Below are 20,717 nucleotides of genomic sequence, written 5' to 3'. Positions count from 1 at the left end.
ATATAGATTAAGCTTAATTGTCGTATGCTTTTAGTAAACTGCAGTTCTTGGATGGCTTTTATGTAATAGTTATGATGTATTTACTGAAATTTTTATTCACTGAAATGGGTGAGGGAATTGATTAAATTGGTGGAGGGAAGAATTGTTGGGACCATTTTCCTGTTCTCATTATTTATCGTGATCTGAAATAAGGACTAAGACCACAATGTTTTGCAGAAAATTGAGGAAGGAGAGCAAGCCAGTCAACCTTTGGGGGCTGTTGCTTCTACAATAAATCAGCTGAAGAAGCAAGTTCAAGCTAATCGAGTGACATCTATAAAAGTATGTCGAAACATGTTACTATAATTCATTTCAAATGTTGAACCTTTAGATTTTCTCTATTGATAATTTTATTTGCTTTTTCATTTTTTAATGTAAGCAATGCTTTTCCATAGATTTTATTTTTTTACTGTATTCTCTAACCTAATTCTTTATTGGTTACACAGGAAAAAATAGAGTGCAATGAAAAGGAGTTAGCAGGATATACTGATAAACTTCAAACACAATCACACTCCAGGAAAACAACGAATTTAACGGAACAGGGTAGTACTAAAGACATGCTTACTTTGAGGATTGAAAGTGCACTTTGTAAGTTAAGTGGTCTGGATTCCACCTCAGGAGATAAAGAAACAGTAATTTGCCATGAAGAAGGTAGCAATTCATCCTTGATCCGACCAATTAAGCTTCCTTTTGTGGAAGTGATCCCGCCATATACAACATGGATCTTTCTTGACAGGTATCATGGAAAGTTGATTCAAATACATGACTCACAAGTAGAAATTCTTCTTGTTTTATGATTTTCAAAATTATTGAAAAGGATTAAAAGTGTTTGATTGAATGCCAGGCATCTGGTTTCCTTTATGTTACTATAAAGCCTTTTGAACTTTTTGAAAATAGATGTGTGAAACTATTGATATCCCAAAGGCTTTATTCTAACTGGCTTTTTTTCTCTTCTTTCAACACTACATCGAATTCATGTTTAAATATTTGATTGCTGAAATGATTTCTAGCCTCTTATTTTTTAAACTTTATCTTGTTATTGACCGCCGACTTGTGTGAAGTTGATTTCTTTTAGCAATTTTTTACAGTGATTTCTTTCTATTCAATAAGAAGCTGTTAGCAAATGACCTTTCTCCGAATGTCTAGATATTTAGGGAAAATGTCTATAGGATGAATCCTTTGATGGGATGGACATTTTCATTGCCATAGCTGCCACCACAAAAGCACTAAAATCTAGGTCTCCATACTGTCATTTTACATTCTAGTTAGCTGTATGTTTTTTTGAAAATGTAGCATATGTTACGTTAAACATCAAGGTGCATGTATATCAATATCAACACTTCAAGAAATCAAAGAATGAGCACACCAGTGCCCTCATCCTACATATGAAAGGAGTGCTAGCATATCTTCTTTGTGTTGAAAAGTGTATCCAGGTTCGGTCTTCATAATGACATGAAATTGTGATATTTGTGAATGATGTAAAGAAGAAAATAAAATGTTTATTGACGTGCTTCATGGGTTTCATGAGAAAGGGATTTTATTTTTAGATGGCTTCCATTATGCGCCTTTAGGATTTGTCAGTAAAAGTCAAAAGAGTCAATGTCATGTATGAAGAACACTTCTTGGGGATATTACAAATGTATACGAGTCTATAGAATTGTCTAGAATCCCTTCAAAGACAAGCACAAGTTCTCCTCAAGTCAGCCTCAAGATGAAGTAAAAGAACTCATGCCGGCTCACCTTATGGAGACACACCTATTCGGATAGCATAGGTCGACTTATTTATATGTCACGAACCTCTATATATACGTGGGCAGGGTCTAACAGTGAAGAAGTTCAGATCTCACTCTGAAATTTGGATGGGCAGTCACAGCGAACAGTTCGTGTATCTCTCTGAAGTCTTGGATGAATAGTGGCAGTTATCAAGTTTGGATCTCCACTGAAGAACAAGTTCGATCTCTCTGAAATTCGGGTCACAGTCACAATGACAAGAAAGGAGTCTAGTTCGGATGTCAAAATACATAAGGAACTTGGATTAATGATGAAGGAACAACACAAAATTTTTTAGGGCTAATCACAAGAGTTTGAAGGTCTGAGAAAGAGTCTCAGTGCTAAAGTAGAGATACACAGTTCGGACAAGGGTACATATAAGCTACAGTTCGGTGCTATAATGGAGACCACAACTCGGTAGAAGCTACAGTGTAGTGGCAATGATTTGTGCTATGCTTCGATGCTATTATAGTTCAGTATTACACAGTGAGAAAGTCTCTACACTACCATAGAGAAAGGGTCACAACCAACAAAGAGATCTCGGTGTCATGTCAGTGACAAAGTCTCGGTGATGATGGTATCTCGGTGCTAAGGAGGTTGAAGAGGAAGAGAAGTCAGAACTTGTGTCTTGGTTTTGGAGGGGCTAATAGGTCAAGGGTCTTGGTCTTGGTATTCGTCAATTGGAATCTCTATAAGAAGAATTTTGTTTAGGTTTTCCACTCAAAGAGTGAGAGGTTTTGGCCCTGGTTCATAGCCTACACTTTGTGTCTCTTGTCTATTTATGTTCATGCATTGGTAGCTGTTTGATGAAGAAGAATACTAAAAGCTTAAGCAAAAGAAAGATTCTAATCTAATGAAGCTAAAAGGCACTCACAAGCAGTTACTAATTAAGAGAAATCACCTAACTATTGATGCCCTAGATTTCTCAACACTTTGGATCTAAGTGGAATAGAATCAATACCTTTCGTACACGTGTAGTTTGTCACTGAAACTCGAAGAGTCCAATATGATTGGTACTTATAAACATCTCTTAGGTAGAATGGAGTGGTGTCTTGTGAAAAGTGGGATGAAAACAATGTTTCCATGAAAAATAAGCTTGTTAAGTCAGATAATGTTCCATGTGTTCATGTCAGATCGCTGCACCATCCACATTCCTTGAACATCAACCCCTTTCAATGAAAAGGAGAAACAAAAAGATTATACATAGAAGCAATTTATGTCCAGGACAATTTGGCAGCTGCACAACTACACAACAAACTCATTGGCTTGGCGTCTTAGCATGTAGAAGATATTTGATTGCCTTTTTTGGTGCTTGCTTGGTGGAGTAAGTGATAATATGATTTCTTTCCTAATGTTAACTTAGGAAAAGTACAATAATTAATCTAATTAATTATTATGGACTATTATGCCAAAGTTCTAAGGATAAATAAGAAATTTTTTTAAGTGACTTGGATATATTCTCAATTGTCGATCTCAAGTGAGTCTTAGGATTTAATCCCATGCATTGATCACCAAGGATATTAGGGTTAGGGATTTTGCCTTAATGAAATTATAAATTTAGCCTAAGGGATAGGTGAAGGCACACAATTGTAGAGGAAGCAATATTCTCTAGAGTGAGAGGCTCAACTAGATTGAAGAGAAGTGAGGAGAAGTGCAACAAGATATTTCAGGAGAAATTCAAGAAGACCAAGTCCAAGAAAAAGGGAGGCCGAGTTGCTGAAGAAGAGTGCTGAATTGTGGAGGTGGGCGAATTATCTAGGGAGGCCTATTTCTCTAGTGCGCAGGGGTCATATGAGACAGGGAGAAAGAGAGGCTGATTTGTTGATGAGACAGGTTAATTCTCCAGGGCTGATTTGCTTTAGATAGTTTGAATTCTTGAGGCTAATTCTCCTAGTGGGGCCAAGTTTTTCTAGGTTCCTAGTAACTGTATTTTTCTATGTATCCTTGTGGGTGTAACTCAAGATTTTCCTGAGAAATTTAATATGAAGGAAGATTGTGTTTACAAACTAGTGTGATTGATCTCCTTGTGAGGTGTTTATTTTATCAACAATTTCATAAATACTACACATTGTTGAAGTATATCAGATCCATGGTATCAAAGCAATAGAAACTCAGAGTTTTCTTGAGAAATTTAATAAGAAGGAAGATTGTGTTTGGTACAAATTTTCTATTATAGTGTGATTGATCTCTCCATTTTATTTTCGCTACATTTTTTTTTGAATTAATATACTAGTGTTTTTATTTTATTAGCAATTTCATAAATGTTTGAGATAAATATTTTCATCATTTTTAATACATTGTTGAAGTAAATCATATCAAGTAAAGCATATTTGGTATGAGAAAAATTAACATGGTATTAGAGCGATAGAAACTCTAAGGGAGAGATTAGATATCACAAGGGTTTTATGACAACCTAATTTTTTATTTGTAGCGAGGGTTTTGTGGTTGAAGTCGATCTGCTAATGTCTCATCATCAAGTCTAAAGATATGAAGACAAGCTGGAGGGGGCTGTAAACTTCAGTCCATGGAAGGAACAAATCACCCTTGTCTTAATGGAAAATGGTTGGTCGGAAATTGCAAGCTAGCAATTTAGATTCCTCAGAATGCTACCCAAGTGGCTGAACTCAAGTTGAAAGATATAAGAGTCAGGAGCATCATTTTGGATGGTGTGAAGGATCACATAATCCCTCACATAATGAAGAAAGATTCATCCTATCAGAGGGTGGTTGGCCTTGACTAAGCTGTATTGGAGTGACAGGGAGAAGCTGAATAACATCAAGATTAACAAATCTGAGATAGTGGCCTCATACTTCACGAGGAATCAACAGGTCCATGAAGAATATTCAATTGTTGGGGAAGAGGTGGATCTTGTCAAAGTAGCACTAAAAGGGTGTACCAAGCAGTGGGTTGCATTTCTGACAGGTATCCTAGCCAGAGATAGGCTTCTTGATTGGGCCATATTGTGGGATGATTTCACCCAAAAGGAAATTTTAGAGGAATCCATAACTGGTGGACAGTGCAAAGGTGGAGATGAGGAGAACCTTGCTCTTCCCGTGAAATCAAAGAAAGGCAAGGGTAAAACAAAGAAAAACTAGAGTGGAGGAGCATCTTCACAAGGGAAGAAGGACATGGGCAAAGTCAAGTGCTTTGAATGTCATAAGTTCAGTCATTATGTCAGAGAATGTCCAAAAAAGAAGAAAGGCAAGGGGAAGACAATAATAGCCGCATCTGCACAACTGGATGAGTTTGTTGAGAAATTCGAGAATATTTTGTCTTTCTAGCACCATTACATGAGGGGTGTAGTTTGTGGATAATGTAGCCTCTCGTCACATGACTAGTTCTCATAATATCTTTACCACTATGGCCAAGGAGAATAGAGATCTACATGTGGAGCTTGGTGACGACACCAAGTATGTAGTGGAGAGCATTGGAAGCATACAATTCCAGCTAAATTCAAGGAGTCCTATGGAGGTGAAGGAGGTAATGTATGTATCTAGGCTAGAGAAAAGTTTACTCTCAGTTTTGGCCATGGAGGATAGAGGACTTGAAGTTGGGTTCACGAGAGGTGAGGTAACTATCAGGTCGAAAGGTGTTGATCCTAGTGCGAGGCAAGTCATAGATAGTAGGGAGAATAATATGTATCAACTAAGAGGACAACTAGTGAAATCTCTGACACATAGCAATAACAACTAGAGTGAGATTTGGAAGACGAGAATGGTACATCTACACTACAGGGCTCCACCACTGTTATGGGAGATGGTCAGTGGTTTTTTGGAGTTCAGTATAGAGCATGATGTTGTGTCTAAAGGATGTGCGCTTGGCAAGTAGGCCAAGACAACATTTCCTAAAAGTGAGACTTGTTGCACAATTTTTGTCAAAGCTTCAAGGAAGTGGAAGTAACAATTTTTAACATGATCCGATCATTTATCAACATTTTATGTGTCATTATAAACCCATTCTGCAAGTTATTTAATGTAAATGATGCTAGTAAGACCATGAATGTATGTAACAACCTAGGTAAGCCTATTATTTTGGCGAGAGTTTCATCCTAGGAGGTTTTTCATCGAACTAACTCATTTGTGTTTTTAAACATGGATGGTTGGCAGATTTTTTCCTTCCAATCTCACCCCAAAGCTAGGGTGGAATTCTTCGTCAAAGTCTTAGGTGAAGCCTAGCGTTCTAGTCGAGTCTTATGTGAAAGTGGTTTGAGAATAATTTAAGCTAGTTACCTAAATTATTTTATTACAAATCACTTGGTCTACTAGATCATGTTGTGTCGTAGATTGGGTATGTAATTTGAGGGTCTAAGCTGAATAGGTATTCCCCCTTTGAGGGTTGAATTATAAAAAATCTTATTTAAAAAAATATTTTAGTGCATGGTCCCTCATACTTAGACACCATGGTTAAAATATTAGAGGGTAGAAAAAATATTAAATCCCCTCAAGTGTCAATTAATTAATTTGTTGGTAAAAATAATTAAATCCCAAGCCAGAAAATTAATTAATTAGAAGTCAAATTAAAATGTCCTAGGAAAATTAAATTCTCCGAGTGGAAAAATTCGTGGGTCTTGAAGGAATTAATTTTTGGAGGTACTCCACCAAGGGAATATTGGATATTTCAAGAGAAATTGGACCCTTGGACTTTGGTTGTTAAGTCAAAGTCATTTTTTGAGGAAATTAGCTCAAAATAATTAATTTTGAGCTAACACAAATGGAATTAAATGATAAATTCGAAAATTCATCAAAAAATAAAAATTCAATGGCTAAGATTAAAAGACGATCAAGTATTTATCAACGACCAAGATTATTTTGACAAGGATCAAACAAACTAGCCATTGTTTTTCCACTTGGAGGATTTATCTATAAATTAGAGAGTCATTTGAGTCTCTAGCCCTCTGACTTTTGGCTAAGAAATTGCTGCTGAAGCATTGATGTAACAATATTGTCCCACTGGGAACTTTTATTTCTATTATATTAAAGACTTTGGGGTGCATTTCAAGGTGTTCAATGTTCCTTGATTTGTGGTATGTGCTGGCTACGAACTTTCCTATGTTGTGCTAGTAAATGATAAAATTTGTTTTTCATTAGATGGGGATTCTTAGATGATTTGATTCGCCATATGATTAATAGATTTTTTTTGAGATATATACATAGTGTTTGCAGGTACCCCAATCCTTGGTCTCCAAGTTCACAAACTGTGAGAATGAACCAACTTTGTTTGGATCCCAAATATTTATGTGGTTGATTTAAACTTCGCTAAGGCGATAGTGTGCATTGGGTTTCTAAAGTATTTTTAGCTATTTATCAAAGAAAAAAGTTTCATAATTTTTTTTTCTCCAAATTTATTTAAAAATCTTTTTATATTTGTAAATTAACTTTGTAAATTATTTTTTTTGCTAATTGGGGTTTTGGGGTTTTGAGGTTTTGTACAGATTTGGGGTTTTGGGTGTTTGTGAATCTACTTGTGCATGTGAAGTCAAGAGAAGGAACTGGAATAGAGCTAGATCTAGGCCCTTGAGGGTAAGATCTAGTCTCTAGATTTTTTGTAGGGCCAACCATTGGAAAATTTGCAGCAAAATTCAGAGCTGAAGCAAATAAAATTTTTAGAAGCTAGGGTTTCAAGTTTCAGCCATCTCGGGCCTAGATCCAGCCCTCCCAAGGCCAACGTCTCCCTCTCTACCCCCTGCGTTAGCGTAAGAAGGCCCTGGGTCATCCTTTTTGGCCTCTTGGAGGCAAGCCATAACCTCTAAGCACCTCAGCCCTCTCTTTAGCCCCCTGCGTTAAGGTTTTAAGGCCTTTTAGGCCTAGCCATGGGCCTAGGAGGCCTCAGCCCCCTTCATTACCATAACCGATTGCCTTTTGGGCCTGTCGTGGGCTTTTCAAGCGCTAGTTTTCCCTCGAGCCGTAGCGTAAAGCCCTTATGGGCATCTCCTTCTCCTTTGCCCTTTTCTTGGTGGCCCTTTTTGCCTCCTCCTCAGCCTTCGTTGGTTTCTCTTCCTTAGCCGCTGCCCTCTTGAGCCTTTCCTTAGCCTCTAGCCCTAATTTGACCCGTAGTCATTTCTGAAAATTTCGGGATTGAATACTTAGTGAGTTTTGCAAGTAGTATTAGCCCTAGATTGGTGTTTTTAGTTGGCATATTCATTGAAGAATTTATGGGCATATTTGACAAGTGATCTACAAGGCCTTGGGCCTAGGGTTTGCTCTCTAAACCCTTATTTTTATTTTTTTTGCTAGTGCTGTTATGTTCATTTTATAACACTGATACATAGGCCCTAAAATCAGATTAAGTTGGTCAAAATATTCTAAAATTGCAAAATTTAAATTTTCCTAAATTTTGGCCACTACTTGGGCAATTGGTCAATTAGTCTAGATCCGATTTTTTGCTCGCTGGAATTTCACTGCATCGCTGAATATATCAGATCTGAATTTTTCTAAATAATTCACGTAAAAGGCTCAAAAACTCAATTTTTTCAGTTTTGGCAATTTTTCCAAGTTTTGGGCTAAATTTGGCTCTTTTTGTGGCATAGCTAACTCGTTGATTTTCTGATCTAATAATTGTTGTAACAATTCTTTCAGATCTGATATTTTCTGAATATCACACCTAAAGGTCCTAAAAATTCAAAGTTTTCAGTTTGGCAAAGCTAATTTTGAACGTTTGGCATGTTTTGGTACTTATTGTAACATTGTCATACCACTGTTCACACACTTTCTTACTGCTGTAATAAGTGAATCATATCTGAAAATGTTATGAATACTGCATCTTAAAGTGGGCCAAACTCATTGACTAATCATCGGAGAATTTTCTGTTTCATATGCTTGATAAATTTCATGATTTGAAGTGATTTTCTTACTGCTGTCATAAGACTAATAAGTGTTGAAATTTTTGAAGTGTTACTACTGATTTTGGATATTTGGAATCTAACATTCGCTTGTCTTGTTTTAAGTTACAAGAATGTCCAAATTTTACACTTCAAATACTCATACACTTGAGGTCTAAATTGCTGATCTTGTTGATGGTATAAGCATTTGGAATCTAATTGGCATTGTGATAAGAACATCTTGAATAATTGTGGTTGACATCTTGTGGTCATTTCCTAATTGATATTTGGATAATTTTTCCTAATTATCTTGTGGATTGATTCATTGGCACTTGTATCCTTAAACACTTGTCTTGTTTTAAGATTGTCTTCTAATTGTTCTTAAGTACTCTCGTCATTAAGGGCTAATCAAAGACTAAGTCAATCTTAACTCAAGTAACTTCACTCAACCATCTTGCATAAACATTCTAGTTTTAACTTTGCACTTATTTGTTAGTTTTTGTAGCATCAGATTTGTTCTAGCCACAAAATTTGGTGGAGAGGCTAGAATGCATGTATTCTCCAAAACCTAGAAATCGTTTATGGAAATCCCACCTAGAGATGACTTAATTAAAATAATTAATCAGTTTTTAATATTTCCGAAGTCTAAATTTAGGAAATATGATTAATTAAAGGGTATTAATTAAGTCATGGTGAGAATCTTCTACAAAAAGACTTGGATCGAGTTCTAGTTAATCTTAGCCATTGATTAAGTTTTAATCATGGTCGTTGTTGTCTCAACGAGAGATTATAATAAGAAATTCGAGGGGGCTTGGAGAACACACACCAACAATTCGATTTCACTGGCAGATCGATTTCCAGAGTAGCAACGCCGAGTTCCCGGAGAGAGAGTTAATGAGCTCGAAGTAGTGAGAGAGGGGCAGGGATAGTAAGGCCAGAGGAAGATTTTCCAGCTCTGGTGAGTGCATTGCAGAGAAGTAATGAGTGACACAGAGAGGCAGCGCAGAGCCACGTAGAGGCAGAGTAGATCCACGCAGAGGCAGCGCAATGTGTCACATGGGATTTTGTATTTTGCTTGGGAGAAGTAGTGATTCGTATATAGGGTGGGAAGGTTTGAAGATAGAAAAATGGTCAATTTAGAATACTTCTAAGCCTTGCACCAGAGTTGCAAATTAAATTGTGGAGGTCTTCAAGTTAAAACCCCTGGGTACACAACCCATAAAATTAGTCCGACGAATAAATAAACTTAGGGGATGGAAATTACTTCTTTTAGCCACAAATAAAAGATAAAAATTAGAAAAACACATTTGTAGCTTATACAAAGTGGAAACAAGATATTTGGTAAAAATTCACCTTGTAAAGTGGAAAATCTGTGGTAAAAAATTTGCTATAGCTGTGCTATTTTGCGGATTTTCACAAATAAACTTGATACACCAATATCGATATAGAAAATATACTAAAAAAATATAGATATCAATTCCTTGGTTTAAATCTAAAATTCTGCTCTTTTACCCCAAGGATTCACCAGCTATAATTATAGGAAGTTTACGGCAAGGTATTGTAAGAAATAAAAGGGATTTTAATTTTTAAAATGAAATGGTTAAAAAGCGAGGGTTACCTTTTCTTTTTAACTTACCAATTTGTAGAGTTGCAATCACAACCCTTGTTTTGTCAACTTTCCTTTCAAGACTAGAGATGAGTGAGGAGGTGGGTTTGAAACTATCCCACTCTTAGTCTTGAACCACCTGCAAGAAAATCAACTTCTATGGCAAGAGTTGTATCAATAGACCACAACCTAGTTGGAGATTCTAATTAGATGGATTGTTGACACATGGAGAGTGTATTTTTGACACTAACTAAGGGTGAGGTGAAGGTTTGAGCTTTCATCTCCCCTTCCATATGATCGTCTTTCCCCTAATGGATCGCTGTAATAGTGTTGTGATGATAGAATATACTTGCATATTAGTCCTAGAGAACAACATTATAATAAAACGTTATGGAGGAAGGATGTAGAAGAATCAACTTAATACGTGAGTATTTTTGCAAGCGAGTTTATTTATTGTATGGCATCAAATAATATCACAGTTAATAACCTCAAATGGGAGGGGTAGCTAACAATTTCTAACTTTCTTTGCTAATGACTATTTTCCTTCTTCCTCTAAAATAATATTTTCTTAACTTGTGATCCACAAATTGGAGACTAAGTTGACTTGCATAAGATAATTGTTTTATTACGTGATGTTTTCCGATAAAGTGGGGTGAAATTGTCTCACAAATCCTAAGAGAGCTCAACGTTGCACTAGCAGAGGATCCAAAGGTTAACAAGATGAGGAATAATAGCCCTTCTAGCCCCATCGATCCTCTAGAAGACTCCAACCTTCCATCTCCATAACTAGACTTGCCTTGGTACTAGAAACTGCCCACCTTGGAACTCTTACTACTTAATGAAGTCTCATTACTTGACTTATAACAACTATATTTTGTTCACATTCTTATCTCCTTAGTCTAAGACACCTCCAATCTTCTTCTTGACCTTTCCAACAACTGTCTCACCCTTTGACTTGACTTTTCTATCCATAGTAACTTGAACTTCACCACCTTTTCTAGATCTGCAACGCCTAGTTGATTTGGCCAAGTGATTCCACTGATTTTTGTACTATCTTCCATGTAATGACTAGGTCTTTCTAGTACCATGTGTCCATAGCACTGCCACATCATCTTTGTCAAAGCTACCTCATCACCCTTGAAACTTAGATCTCTAACACCCTTGAGGATATGCAAAAACTGAGACATGGGTTTTGTTTCATCTACTCAATTCACCACTTTGGAGTCTGCACATATTGCATGTCCAAATCATCCTAATCCTCCTCCACCTCGTTTTCCAACTGGAATCTTGCAATACTTGTTCTTGAGCTTCGACTAGTCATAACTTTGTGCCTTCGCCAATTGCAAAAGTTCCAAATGGCATGTCAACCTCTCATCAAGCTTTGCAATATGCGGCCAAGTTGATTTTTTGACTTTTGGAACCTATTTGCATTAAGAAATGTGAACCACTGTGGGAAGCGTGAAATGATGCTAATTGTGAGACTCTCACGTATGAGAAACATCTAAGGGATAGCCAAGAATTATGTCAATCTCTTCTTTAAATATAGTTACGACATTCAATTGAGATATACATTCATAATTGTCAATTATTACTCGCAAGTTCATAATTCTATGTTTCGCTTCAAAATAAGAGGCATCTTTATTCTCAATTATATTGGGTTCTAGATGTTGGAATTTCCAAGTCTGACACGTTAGAAACCCTTCATGCACTTTACTGATTTATTCCAACCTACTTGTTCTGTTAATTAACAAGTTATTTACCATGTAAATACTGGAAATAAATACAAATGCATGCTCAACACATTACAGATCATCAACTGAAGGAAATAGAAACAAGCACACAAGTGACACCGTTGTTTTTGGACTAATGTCCTCAGAAAAACCCACTGTGGGAAAACTAGTGTAGCTATCTGAGGATTTGATTTATTAAGCAGTTTCAGAATACAATCTGGATGCCAAATCCGGCTCACCCAATAGAGAAAAATCTCGGCAGTAGTACCTCTCTACTCGGAACCCCGGATAAACACTCCGGCAGCTCCACAACTCCAATCTGCCCCACGAAACCCCAACGTCAACCTCTCTTTGGCCAAGTGTTAGCCCAACCTCACTCCTGCTTGGCCTGCGTCAGCCTCTGGAGGTACTGCATCAACCTTTTGGCCCTCTGAAGCACTGTGCAGCTCCTGGTTGCCTTTGCGTGAGCCCTGGCTAGCTCTGCGTGAACCCTTGGTTGCTTCTGCGTTCCTCTCTTTGGCTACTGCGTTGATCCTCCCGGTGCTATCTCTGCCTCTCTGCTTCTGTATTCACTACCCCTTAGCTACAACTCTGATCACTCTCTCAACTTTCTCAACAAACCCAGCCCCAGAAAGTCGAAATCTTGATCTCTTGGCGTGTTCTCCAAGTGACCCTCAAGCCTCCTCTTATACTTCTTTCGTTGACAAATCAACGCCCGAGATTAAGTCCCTAAGCAACGACTAAGATTAGATATGGCTTGATCCATGTCTTTGGGACCATTCTAACACAATTTTATATTAATTCACATTAATATTTTATTTTCCCTAAGTTTAGACTTAGGGACTCCATTAAAAATATTATTTATTTTAATATCTTCGAAACTGTTTAGAATCTGCCCAAACCCTTTCTAGATATTGGAGATCTTATGTGCCTTAGCCTCTCCACCAATTTTCATTGCTAGAGCACATCCGATGCTACCCCAAATCAACACTTCCTCTTAGCGAGGACTATGCTCTAGTAATACTCCTCACTGAGCATCACACTGATCATTCGGCATCGGTCCTTGTGTTGATGCTAGGCTTGCTGCCCAGTCATCCTCTGCATTGTTGCATACTGTACTGCTACCCATGGCCCTACCACTGCTACTGCTGCAGCCGTACTGCAACTACCTCTGCATTCGTGCTGCTATGCATGGCCCTGCCACTGCCACTGCTACATCTGCACTGCAACCCCTCTCATCATGCTGCATATAACACTACCACTGCTAACTGCTACACTGCAACTCAGTTACTGAGAAGTAAGTAACAGATCTCCCAACTCTAACATCTTTGTCAGGCTAGGAATACTCCCGATGCTGAAGCTCCCTTTGTCATTGACAAGTGCTCCCTCTCCAACCTCTGCGCTGCTGCAACAACTCCATGCATCTCGCACCGTTGCACACCTCTCTGTGCCATCCTACACTGGTGCAAGACTCCCGTGCCTTTCGCACTGTTGCAGTCTGCTAGCCTCGCGCTGTCCTGGGAATCCTGCATTGTAGCTCCCTCTATCGCTCCATTCGCATCCGTCTCCACTGACATCTCCAGTACTACTACTCTTGGGGGCTCCCGTAGCAAGGTCTAATCCAAGAGGCTGGGTACCTCGAGGAACCTGCCCCTCATCGCCTATAATCCGCCTGACTACAGCTTGATGTCTCCCCACTTCTTCTAAAGTGGTACATGAGCTCTCATGGCACAATCGTCGTTTGTCTCCACTTCCTCCTCTGCCCTTGCTAGCGTTGCCTTGGTCTTGGAGGCCTCTCCCTTGGGTCGCATAATGACCCAGCTTCCCACAGTGGAAGCATTTGACCTTGGAGAGGTCCTTCTTCTTCCGTTTCTCCTGCTTTCCCTCAGATGCTAAGGCAACATCTTCCTCCTCCTTCTTGATTTTGATCCTCTTGCCGTTGCTTCCTACTTTGCTCAACCTTCTGATCCCTTCTTGGCGAAGAGCAACCCACATTTCCTCCCAATCTGGAAGGATTGCCCAGTGCTCTGGACAAACAACTCCCAGTCTTCTGAGACTGCATTTAGGGCTGTTCTCACCATCAGTTCTGGATTCAACGTTGCCCCTATGGAAGTCAGCTGATCTCGGATCTCCTTCAATCGACCGAGGAATGGGTTGATTTGTTCTCCCTTCATTTGGTATGTCCGCAACTGATTTTCTAGTATCTTCTTCTTTTGCATAGAAGTATGCTGATACAACTTGGTCAGGCCCTCCCACATCTCCTGTGCTGTGTTCTTCTCGGCAATATGTCGTACTATATGATCCTTGACCCCGTCAAGGATGATAATCTTAGCCCTCGCCATTGCATCATCGTACCTATCATTATTAGCCGGGTCAACTAGGATAGCTATCGTCCTCAAGGCGAAGTGCTTGACACGATTCCTGTCTAGTACGGATAAGATTCTGACCTTCCAGACTACGAGGTTTGAGTCTCCGTTTAGTCTGTCCTGGTCTCTTACTTCGTGTAGTGCCATTTCGCTTCTCCTATACTTCCCTCCTGGAACTTCTTGGAATGACTCCTCTGAGCCTTGATTTTCCTCCTGGAAACCCTTCTGCCAATGTTGAGATGCCCCTCTCTAATCGTCTGTCCAACTCCAACACTGATCTAGATTCCTTGGCTAGAAATCCACCTCGGCAGAAACTCTCGTTACCTTGGTCTTGCCTTGTTAGGTACTGTTCTGACTATAATACCGCACCAGCTCCACTTTGCAACCTACCCACAGCCTCCCTCCTAAACCCCAACAACCTAAAGGTTAGAACTCCTAAGCTTTGCGCAATTCCGACACCGTCAAATTAGCCTCCTCAGCCAACTGTGTCAGCCGTCATGGACTCTACGTGGCTCTGAGTGAGCCTGCCTTTGCCTCCCTCAGCCTCTGTGTTGCCAGGCACTGCGTCACCCCTTCCTTGCTGCTACTCTGCTAGGAACAACTTCTGTCACTCGGGACAACTGTTTTCTGCTCTTGCTGCTCTGTTCGGCTGATGTCCTCAGTTCTCTTGTGATTTGCAACCACGCTCTGATACCATGTTGGAATTTCTAAGTCTGACACATTTGAACCCTTCATGCACTTTGTTGATTTATTCCTACCTACTTGTTTTGTTAATTAACAAGTTATTTACCATGTAAATATTGGAAATAAATACAAATGCATGCTCAACACATTACAGATCATCCACTGAAGGAAATAGAAACAAGCACACAAGTGACACCGTTGTTTTTGGACTAGTGTCCCCGGAAAAACCCAATGCGGGAAAACTGGTGTAGCTATCTGAGGGTTTCATTTATTAAATAGTTTCAGAATACAATCTTGGTGCCAAACCCAGCTCACCCAATAGAGAAAAATCTCGGTAGTAGTACCTCTCTACTTGGAAGCAAATATTCCGGCTGAAACCCCAAATAAACACTCCAGCAGCTCCACAGCTCCAATCCGCCCCATGCAACCTCAGCATCAGCCTCTCTCTGGCCCAGCGCCACTCCAGCTTGGCCTGCGTCAGCCTCTGGAGGCACTGTCAGCCTTCTGGCCCTTTGCGTCACCCATGTTGGCCCTCTGAAGCACTGCGCAAGACCTGGCTGCCTCTGCGTGAGCCCTGGCTGGCTCTGTGTGAACCCTTAGCTGCTTTTGCGTCTCTCTCTTCAGCTATTGCGCTGATCTTCCTGGTGCTATATTTGCCTCTCTGCTTCTGTATTCACTGCCCCTCAGCTGCAACTCTGATCACTCTCTCAACTTTCTCAGCAAACCCAGCCCGAGAAAGTCAAAATCTTGATCTCTTGGTGTGTTCTCCAAGTGACCCTCAAGCCTCTTCTTATACTTTTCTCGTGGACAAATCAATGACCAAGATTAAGTCCCTAATCAATTGCTAATATTAGATCTGGCTTGATCCATGACCCTTGGACCATTTTAACACAATTTTATATTAATTCACATTAATATTTTATTTTCCCAAAGATTAGACTTAGGGAATCCATTAAAAATATTAATTATTTTAATATCTCCCAAATTGTTTAGAATCCGCCCAAACCCTTTCGGGGTATTGGAGATCTCATGTGCCTTAGCCTCTCCACAATTTTTTGTGGCTAGAGCACATTCGATGCTACCCCAAATCAACACTTCCTCTTAGCGAGGACTGTGCTTTAGTAATACTCCTCACTAAGCATCACTCTGATCATCCGACATCGGTCACTGTGCTGATGCTAGGCCTGCTGCCCAATCATCCTCTGCATTGCTGCATCTTGTACTACTACCCATGGCCCTGCCACTGCCACTGCTGCATCTGCACTGCAACCCCTCTCATCATGCTGCATCGTGTTGCCTATAGCACTAGCACTGCTAACTGCTGCACTGCAACTCAATTACTGAGAAGTAAGTAATTGATCTCCCAACTCTGACATCTTCGTCAGGCTAGAAATACTCCTGATGCTGAAGCTTCCTCTGTCATTGACAAGTGCTCCCGCTTTGACCTCTGCGCTGCTGCAACAACTCCATGCATCTTGCACCGTTGCACACCTCTCTGTTTCTTCCTGCACTGGTGCAACACTCAAGTGCCTCTTGCACTGTTGTAGCCTGCTAGCCTTGCGCTGTCCTGGGAATCCTGCACTGTGGCTCCCTATGTCGCTTCATCCATATCCATCTCTATTGACATCGCCAGTACTACTACTCTTCGGGGCTCTTGTAGCAAGGTCTAATCCAAGAGGCTGGGTACTTCGAGGATCCTGCCCCTCATCGCCTGTAGTCTGCTTGACTATAGCTCGATGTCTCCCCACTTCTTCTGAATTGGTACATGAGCACTCATGGCACAATCATCATCTGTCTCCACTTCCTTCTCTGCCCTTGCTGGCGCTGCCTTGGTCTTTGAGGCCTCTCCCTTACTCTTCTTCCTTGGACACTAGGTCGCATAATGACCTAACTCCCGATAGTGGAAGGATTTGACCTTGGAGAGGTCCTTCCTTTGTTTCTCCTGCTTTTCCTTAGATGCTAGGGCAACATCTTCCTCCTCCTCCTCCTTGATTTTGATCCCCTTGCCGTTGCTTCCTGCCTTGCTCAGCCTTCTGATCTCTTCTTGGCAAAGAGTAGCCCACATTTCCTCCCAATTTGGAAGGGTCGCCCTGCCCAGTATGCTCGAGACAAACACCTCACTGGATTGTGTTCAGGGCTGTTCTTACTATCAATTTTGGATCCAGCGTTGCCCCTGTGTAAGTCAGTTGATCCCTGATCTCCTTCAATCAACCGAGGAATGGGTTGATCTATTCTCCTTTCTGCATCTGGTATGATCACAGTTGATTTTCTAGTAGCATCTTCCTCTACACGGAAGTATGCTGATACAACTTGGTCAAGGCCTCCCACATCTCCTATGCTGTGATACTCTTAGTCCTCGCCATTACATCCTTGTACCTGTCGTTATCAGCCGGGTCAACTAGGACCGCTATCATCTTCAAGGCGAAGTGCTTGACACGATCTTTGTCAAGTATGAATAAGATTCTGCCCTTCCAAACTATAAAGTTTGAGGCTCTGTCTAGTCTGTCCTAGTCTCTTACTCTATGTAATGCCATTTCGCTGCTCCTCTACTTCCCTCGTTGAAGTTCTTGGTGTGACTCCCTTTGAGCCTTGATTTCCTTCCTGGAAACTCTTCTGCCAATGTCGAGATGCCTCCACTTTGATCGTTTGTGCAGCTGCACCACTGATCCAGATTTCGCGGCTAGAAACCCTTAGTAGCAACTCCCTCCTCCTTGGCCTTGCCCTGTTAGGTATTTTTCTGAGTACAGTACCCACCAGCTCCACTCTGCAACTTACCCATAGCATCCTAAACCCCAACAAACTGAAGGTTAGAACTCCTAGGCTCTATGCAATCCCGACACCAGCAAATCAGCTTCCTCAGCCAACTGTGTCAGCCCTCCTGGCCTCTGCGTGAGCTTGTCTTTGCCTCCCTTAGCGTCTGCACAACCTTTTCTTGGCTCAGTCTTGATGATGCAGACATTGCGTCACCCCTTCCTTGCTGCTACTCTGCTAGGAACAACTTCTGTCACTCGGGATAGTTGTTTTTTGCTGATGTTGCTCTGTTGATGTCCTCTGTTCTCCTGTGATCTACAACCACGCTCTGATACCATGTTGGAATTTCTAAGTCTGACACGTTAGAAACCCTTCATGCACTTTATTGATTTATTCCTATCTACTTGTTGTGTTAATTAACAAGTTATTTACCATGTAAATACTGGAATTAAATACAAGTACATGCCCAACACATTACAGATCATCAACTGAAGGAAATAGAAACAATCACACAAGTGACACTGTTGTTTTTGGACTAATGTCCTCGGAAAAACCCAATGCGGGAAAACTGATGCAACTATCTGAGGGTTTGATTTATTAAGCAGTTTCAGAATACAATCTGGGTGCCAAGTCTGGCTCAGCCAACAAAGAAAAATTTCGGCTATAGTGCCTCTCTACTCGGAAGCAGATATTTCGGCTGAAACGCCAGATGAACACTCTTGTAGCTCCACAGCTCCAATCTGCCCCACGAAACCCTAGCGTCAGCCTCTAGGGACTGCGTCAGCCTCTCTTTGGCCCAATGTTATTCCAGCATCACTCCGGCTTGGCCTGCGTCAGCCTCTGGAGGCACTGCATCAACTTTTTGGCCCTTTGCATCACCCACGTTGGCCCTCTGAAGCACTGCGCAACTCCTGGCTGCCTCTGCGTGAGCGTTGGCTGGCTTTGCGTGAACCCTTGGCTGCTTCTGCGTCCCTCTCTCCGGTTACTGCGCTGATCCTCCCGGTGTTATCTCTACCTCTTTGCTTCTGTATTCACTACTGCTCAGCTGCAACTCTGATCACTCTCTCAACTTTCTCAACAAATCCAACCGAGAAAGTCGAAATCTTGATCTCTTGGTGTGTTCTCCAAGGGACCCTCAAGCCTCCTCTTATACTTTTCTCATTGACAAATCCACGACCGAGTTTAAGTACCTAGTCAATGGCTAAGATTAGATCTGGCTTGATCCATGTCTTTTGGACCATTCTAACACAATTTTATATTAATTCACATTAATATTTTATTTTCCCTAAGTTTAGACTTAGGGACTCCATTAAAAATATTAATTATTTAATATCTCCGAAACTGTTTAGAATCTGCCCAAACCATTTCTGGGTATTGGAGATCTCATGTACCTTAGCCTCTCCACCAATTTTGATTTGAGAATTCTCGAACAAATCTGTTAGAAGCTTCCTTAACCAAACAACCTCCTTTCCTACTTCACAATAACCACATATCCTGCTTTAGCACTACTTAAAGCAACGAGATCTTGCTTCCTACTCATCCATGAGATCATAGCAACTCCTAGACTAAAACATCCTTCGGTAGTGCTCCTTCCATTAGTCTCACTGCCACCCAAATTAGAATCTGTATAACCAATTAGCTTGATATCCTTACTATCATACTTTAGGCAGTGATGTATAGTGCCACGAAGATACCTCAATATGTGTTTGGAAACTATCTAGTGATCATGACGAAGCTCCAACTACAACTGACTAAGAATGTTTACTCCAAAAGATATATTTGTTAGGATATTCCAACACATAGGATATAGTTAAGTTCAACTTGGTCTAGTTTAGAGTTAGGTATAGAGTTAGGTAAAGTGTGTTTCTTTACCGTTGTACATATTGTAACTTACAATCCGACAGTCACGATATGTAGTGATCCGACGGTTCATTCATTGACACCCGATTGGTCCATGAGTTCTATTTAAAGCGCATGGAGGGTCATTGTTCGGGTAATCCGTGCATGAGAGAAGCTTATGTAAATTTTCATTCTTTGATTAATAAATTGCCTGTAGTACCCACGTTGGGACAGGCCGTGGACTGTTTCCCTCCTTGCACTTTGAGGGTTTTAACCACGTCAAAAATACTGGTGTATTGATTTGAGATCTAGTTGTGAGCGGTGTCCTTTTGGTGTTCTTTCTGAGGAACTTACCCTGTAAATTCCTACATGGTATCAGAGCTATTTGAGGACCGCGTCCGTTGGTGATCCAAATCTGAAGCCGGTAGAACTGCATGCGGCTGTCGTTTCCTAGATCTGCTGTTTCTGACTGCTTTCGGGCCGAGAGGACTGCTCTGTTGCGTTCGGAGCATCTGTTCCAGTGAGGAACCCCTTTCGTTTCACGCGAAAAGGTTTCCGGTAGCCCTAGCTGCGTCATTTTTCAGATCGGGAGGTATACAGTGTTTTTTGCAGTTTACTGTTATTTTCTCTCTGCTTATTTCGGTTTCGGTTTATTTAGCCCTTTTTTTTAACCGGATCTATACCTTTCATTTCTGCGTATGCTCTTTGCCCTGCGACTCTGTGCGATCTGGGCAAATCAGAAACAGAAAGGAAGGATTTTTCTCATGCGTATGCTCTTTTCCCTGCACCTTAGTGTGATCTCGGAAAATCAGAAACATTGAGAAAAATATTTAGTTTTTCGGCTAAAGCTAACTTTGAGATTTTGTTTAAAATTTCTAGTTTTTTGGCTAAAGCTAACTTCGAGCCGCAAGGTTCGTTTTTCTTTGCATATTCATGTTGGGTTTTGTGTTTTGTAGGGAAAAAGGGCTTTCTCAAGGCAAGCACGCAAACCAAGGCCCCCCCCCCCTCTCTCTCTCTCTCTCTCAAATTTTTTGTATAGATCAATTGGTTCAAAGCTATTTTAAGAGAGTAGAGGTCTTGGGTTCAAGTCTCCATTTTGTGGGGGCGGATTTTTT

General features: G+C 40.6%; 1 protein-coding gene across 5 annotated transcripts in view; it reads left to right on the top strand.

Annotated features, from left to right (window-relative positions):
- LOC149247234 (histone-lysine N-methyltransferase CLF-like) overlaps window positions 1–20,717 on the top strand; it is a 180,653-nt gene that overhangs the window by 65,875 nt on the left and 94,061 nt on the right. For all 5 annotated transcript variants that reach the window (XM_089458157.1, XM_089458156.1, XM_089458158.1 and 2 more), the window contains exons 3-4: window positions 217–321; window positions 486–775. In XM_089458157.1, the coding sequence (XP_089314283.1) occupies window positions 217–321; window positions 486–775 (395 nt within the window). The remainder of the gene's footprint in view (window positions 1–216; window positions 322–485; window positions 776–20,717) is intronic.

This window comes from Pinus tabuliformis, chromosome 7, assembly GCF_031772625.1.
Source record: "Pinus tabuliformis cultivar Carrire ecotype Pingquan chromosome 7, CPIR1, whole genome shotgun sequence".
Classification (NCBI taxonomy): domain Eukaryota; kingdom Viridiplantae; phylum Streptophyta; class Pinopsida; order Pinales; family Pinaceae; genus Pinus; species Pinus tabuliformis.
The sequence above is the reverse complement of the archived record's forward strand: the minus strand, read 5'-3'. Positions and strand labels throughout refer to the sequence as shown.